Source organism: Lactuca saligna, chromosome 8, assembly GCF_052625555.1.
Source record: "Lactuca saligna cultivar CGN05327 chromosome 8, ASM5262555v1, whole genome shotgun sequence".
Lineage (NCBI taxonomy): Eukaryota > Viridiplantae > Streptophyta > Magnoliopsida > Asterales > Asteraceae > Lactuca > Lactuca saligna.
The window spans coordinates 238,256,046-238,261,435 of NC_136424.1; the positions used below are offsets into that span (position 1 = coordinate 238,256,046).

Consider the following 5,390-nt stretch of genomic DNA (forward strand, 5'->3'; position numbering starts at 1 on the left):
TTTCTTTTGTTGAAAAGATAACTTGGATATAGATAACTTGGATATAACAAGGATAAGATCGTGTGTGTTCTTTATGTTCTTCAACAAAACCCCATATCTATATGTAATAAAGACTTGATGTGTTCTTTATTTTCAACAATTTATCAGTAGCATTTTCTTTAACTAAGAAATAACAAGGATAGGACGGTGCTGCAAATTGATGAATTTAAATTTGGTCTCCAATGATTATATGTTCTTGATGGGTTTAAAAGTTGAGTTTTGGTGCTATGAATTGATGTGTTTAAAATATGGGTTTGATTTTTGGGTTTATTTCACGCCAATTTTCTTTTTCTTTTTGTTGATTTCTTGCTTCAAAATGCATGGTGGTGTACTGGTGTTGGTGGTGGCATTGATGGTGCTAGTGGGAGGTAGACGGTGGTCTATAATTGTTATTCATGTAAATTAATAATAATAATAATAATAATAATAATAATAATAATAATCACAATTTTAGAATTTTATAAATAATAATAACTTTAAATTTAAAATAGAAAGCCAGATAGGCATCATGTCAACCCCATATGATTCTAACATTGGTCAAAATGTTTTTATTTAAATTAATAACAGGTGACATGCAATATGGTAATGAGATTACCCCTTTATATGTCAAGATAAGTTTTTTTACATTAGTTTTGAAAGTTTAGAGAGTTGAATTGCAAAATAAAAAGATATAAAAATAATGACCAAATAAGATCAAAATATGTAGCTTGTTGGACAACTAAACCTTTTGTAATAAACCATTATCAAAAAGATCTTATAATGACCATTTTGAATTAAACATTCCAAACAAAATTGCGCAACCTTACAGCGTAGAGTGTCATCCACAAACCTCCATGCCGATCTTGCTCTCGCTTCCACATCCGTTCTAAAATATATTGCTGATTGATTAGTTTTTTTAGAGATTTTTGTAATAATATATTTTATATAATTTTTTCCGTTACTATGTAACTATTTATGCATATAACCAAGTTTAGTGTTTCATATAAGATAAATAGTTAAAATAACCTACTAAAAATCTAAAATGACCACCAATAGCTCCTCGAAACAATCTAGAGAACATAACAAAATGAGTTAAAGGTTCTTGCGAATTCATGACATAACTTTTTCCATAGTTACCACAAACCAATATATTTTTTTTGCCTTTTATTTTTAGTATAGTTTGGAAAGAATCACGTAATAATCTTAAATAGATAGGAACAAAAATACAATCTTAAATAGATAGGAACAAAAATACGACAGAATATTTAATTTCTAATTTTCTTATTCATATAAAAAAAAGTTGCTTTTAACCAAAATGGCTGATGTGTTAGTTTGAAGTGTTCGACTCTCATTAGTCATTAGGATTCCTAGTTGAATCCCTTCCATTTTCTTTTCTGAGAATATGAAACATATTTTTCTGTTTTGAAGTAAATTTTAAAAATAAAAAAAAATAAAAATAAAAATAAAAATAAAAATAAAAATAAAATAAAAAGTTAAACCAAGAACTTCTAGAATAATATTACATTTAAAGGAATTGCGGTATCTTGAAAGGCTTTTTTTTATATTCCACGTTAACACCATTATTTTTTGAGAAAAGGTTAAAAATGACCAACAGACCATTCAACTTATTTTTGTCCATTAGTAATGAATTTTTCAAAGTTATTCGACTTATTTTTATTTACTTTCAGATAATAAATTTTCCAAAATCGCCTTATTTTAGTCCCTTAGGTATCATATGCAACAAGTTCAGCAACTAAAAGTATACAATTTTGGAAAGTTTATTGTAACTAAAAACAAATCAAACGCTAAAATTATAAAAGAGTAAATTACACGAATGGTCCCTATGGTTTGGGGTAATTTACGTGCTTGGTCCCTAACTTATTTTTTTAACTCGGAAGGTCCCTATGGTTTGTTTTTGTTACGCGTTTGGTCCCTACTGTTTATTTTTGTTACGTATTTTGTCCCTGTCTTATCTAAAAAGACTATTATTTAAAGAAGAAAAAATGATGGGGTAGGTAAGGTAAGGTGAGGAGGTGGGATTAGAGGTGTGTTTATTTAGATAATTTAAAAAATCAAGGGCATAATAGTCTTTTTAGGTAAGATAGGGACCAACCGCGTAACAAAAACAAACAGTAGGGACCTTCCGAGTTAAGAAAATAAGTTAGGGACCAAACACGCAAATTACCCTAAACCATAGGGACCATTCGTGTAATTTACTCATTATAAAATTTTCAAAAGTCCATTACCTAAAAGTGGACAAAAATAAATTCATTGACCAACTAAAAGTGGAGAAATAGAATAATTTGTAGGTCAATTTTAACCTTTTCTTTTATTATTTTTTTTTTTTCCAAAGGTATGTTTTTGACATTCTCCAACCCAAGATGATGCCTCCTCAAGGATCCATAACTATTTCCTTCTTCCAAAAGTAGCAACAATCAAACCTATTTAGTATTTACAATGATGTTCAACAACTAGCGAGCTACTGGTTTTCATTCTTCATTGCTTGTATAATAGGATCATCATCATCATCATCATCATCATCATCATCATCATCATCATCATCATCATTATCTTCAAGTTCCTCTTCTATGTCATCTAATAAAGATTGGTTCATCTTCTTACGTGATTGTCTCCTATGTTTTTTTGGCGCTAGTCTTGGTTCCGCTTGTTTCACCCCCATATCTCCCATTTTGTATCTGATTTTTCAATATTTTCAAATTTCAAATTTCAAACTCAAATAAATAATACACAAATACTTAACTAATACACATACCTTACATCCCCCTCTCTTTTGGTTCCTAAAGTTCTCAACTGAAATTCCTCTCTAATTTTGATCTCATCAAGCAGTTGGAAGTAGAATGGATATCTTTCCCAATTCTCTCTCACAAGGCAACCTCGTTCCCCAAGATGCAAACAATTACTGAATGCACATTTCAATGGTGCCCTTTCTGAAAGGATCTTACGAACCTGAAGAAAACAAGAATGAAGATGATGAGTATTGAGTAAGTAATATAATAAAAGGCAAATCGAACAACTTTTAGTGAAGGGTTTGAAGTCAAATTAGAACACACACACCTCTGGGAAGCAGAGTGCAAGGGACTGTTTTGTTACTTTTAATAGACTCGGCTGACTAAAGCCAGGAGTATCTGCAACATATCCTCCTCCAGATAATGGAAGCAAGGAAACATGGCGAGTTGTGTGTTTTCCTCTGCCACTTCTTGCTGACACTTCTCCAACTCTTTGATCTTCAAGCCACTTGCTTCCTAAAATCTGGAACAAAATCTTTGTATTATGAAAACAAAAAGAAAAACTAGATTGAATGAAATAGAAGCAGAGATGAGATTTACATGATTTGAATATGAAGAAGAATCATCCAGTTGTGCAGCAGTAAGACCAAAGTGATTGCTTCTCAGAGCATTGATCAGACTAGACTTTCCAACACCACTTGGACCCACGATTACTGTAGTCTGATCCCTCAGGTTGAACTGTAGAGAATCAAGTCCAGTTTTTGTCTCAACACTGCAAAAGATCGGTTCATAACCCCAACTACGAAGCTTGGATTTCCATGACAACACTGTCTGCAATAAGGAGGAAATCGCATCAAGTAACTTTTTCTGTTCAAGAGCTAATGCAGTCTTCTTACAGGAGATCTAACTGAGTTCACTGTGGAATTACATGAATTCAAAATTTGACCTAAGTTCATGTTATGATCGGATATTGATACGACTCATGAAACAGGAGGTTAAGAGGTAATTAAGAATATAGCAGATTATGAGATCATGATTTTAATGGATTAGATACCTGTTTGTCTACGAGCTCAGTCTTGTTCAAAGCAAGCGTGACTGGTATCTGCGTTGATTCGGCCTCCACTAGAAACCTAGTGAGTGAAAATTCCTCCAATTTCGGCTGATCTAAAGAGAAAAAAACTAGTAAATGATCTACATTCGCTACTGGAGGATCAAGTATCTCAGTTTCTCTTTGGAACACGTTTTCTATCATTCCTCTTCGACCAACCCAATCTATCGAACCTACCAACACCTTATCTCCTACTAATACTCTCCTCTTAATCTTCTTCAGCAAATTCCTTACCACACACAACAACTCAACTCCAAGTCCTTCCTGTTCCTCCGAAGACGAGGATTTCGCCAATTCAACCACCACGCGCATAAAATTGGCTTGAGCGGAGGCGACTTTTCCGATGGCTTGGTCCGGAGAGAGATGGAGCTTATCGGTGGAGGTGAGAGACGGTGATAGAGACGAGAAATGTTTAACGGCGTCGCGTGCTTTGAGTAGATGCTTGTTCGGCTGCTGGGATTTCCTCGAGACGTTTTCACGGTTTTGGTTTCTGGAGGCGGCGATAGAGAGTGAACGGACTCTGGAGGCGCACCGGTGGACGGTGGTTGATAGGAACGGCGTGGAGTGGTGACGGAGGATCGAAGTTGAAACGGACGACATCTGAATTCGTTGGGGACTAGTGTGATATCTGCGTTGTTTCAGTCTCTTCCGTCATCGGTGGAGGAAGATGCCGCTAGTGGCCTAGTGCCGGCTCTAGCAGTGATATGGTTATACAGACAACAGATAACGAACGTCGTTTCGCTTAGGTTTAAACCGGAGGGATTCACCTCGGTAAGCAGCTCGGCATTACCTAGGTATTGGCAAACATAGCCGAGTGTAAAGCCCCAACTCGGTGACTTTTAGTCACACCCACATCTCCCTCATCCATTAAAATTTTGACCGTCTATATTAAATAAAATTTTACTTATTTTTCAACTGATAACGTATCGCTTGGTATACGCCCAAAGAATAACGGAAATGACTTAGCAGCAAGCATTTGCGGCCGTTGGGTCGCCAAGCCACCAGTATCCTTGATATATCTTCATCTAGCGTCCATCTGTCGTGCAGCCTAGCCAACCATCTGTCTAGGTCGTCTTGCGATAAAATACAACGTCTTCATACAACAAGAGTAATGCTCAAAGTATTACTGTTATTCCACATGAGCCAATCACAAGCTTTGGTTAGGAAATGAGCACGATCCACCGATCAACGTTATTGTCTCATGTCAGATCTAACACCCTTGTTTCTCACAATGAGATCGATACCAAAGCCTTACTATAATGGCTCCTTACTCAAATTGGTAAAGGGGTCTCACCCTCGTACTTTCTACTCTTACTATTATTTTCACCTTATGAGACTAATTAGACCATCAGATCGTTTTCCTGAGATCCCCCATTGGAGAATGATTGACGTTGTTTCCTCTTCCTTGTGTGATAGCAAATCCCTTTGTAGCTATCGTCTCTTTAAAGACCACCTGGAGATAAGATATCACATCATTTGGTGTCATTCGGTGTGTGACAATCGAAACAAAAGCCATC

At 35.4% G+C, this 5,390-nt stretch overlaps 1 protein-coding gene across 1 annotated transcript; it reads right to left on the bottom strand.

The window, feature by feature from the left end:
* Positions 1-2,312: 2,312 nt before the first annotated feature.
* Positions 2,313-4,682, bottom strand: EMB1688 (Minichromosome maintenance (MCM2/3/5) family protein). Its single transcript, XM_078970015.1, has 5 exons — positions 3,820-4,682; positions 3,366-3,596; positions 3,094-3,288; positions 2,792-2,985; positions 2,313-2,714 (listed from the first exon to the last, which is right to left on the bottom strand). Exons 1-5 carry the CDS (start codon positions 4,471-4,473, stop codon positions 2,498-2,500), a joined length of 1,491 nt encoding a protein of 496 aa, XP_078826141.1. The 5' UTR covers positions 4,474-4,682; the 3' UTR covers positions 2,313-2,497.
* Between the last annotated feature and the right edge of the window lie 708 nt (positions 4,683-5,390).

Coding starts and splice junctions, on each gene's coding strand:
- EMB1688 (XM_078970015.1), bottom strand. CDS start 4,473: ATGTCGTCCGTTTCAACTTCGATCCTCCGTCACCACTCCACGCCGTTC. Junction 3,289..3,365: donor CTTCTTCATATTCAAATCAT/GTAAATCTCATC, acceptor ATTTTGTTCCAG/ATTTTAGGAAGCAAGTGGCT. Junction 2,715..2,791: donor AAAAGAGAGGGGGATGTAAG/GTATGTGTATTA, acceptor TTGAAAAATCAG/ATACAAAATGGGAGATATGG.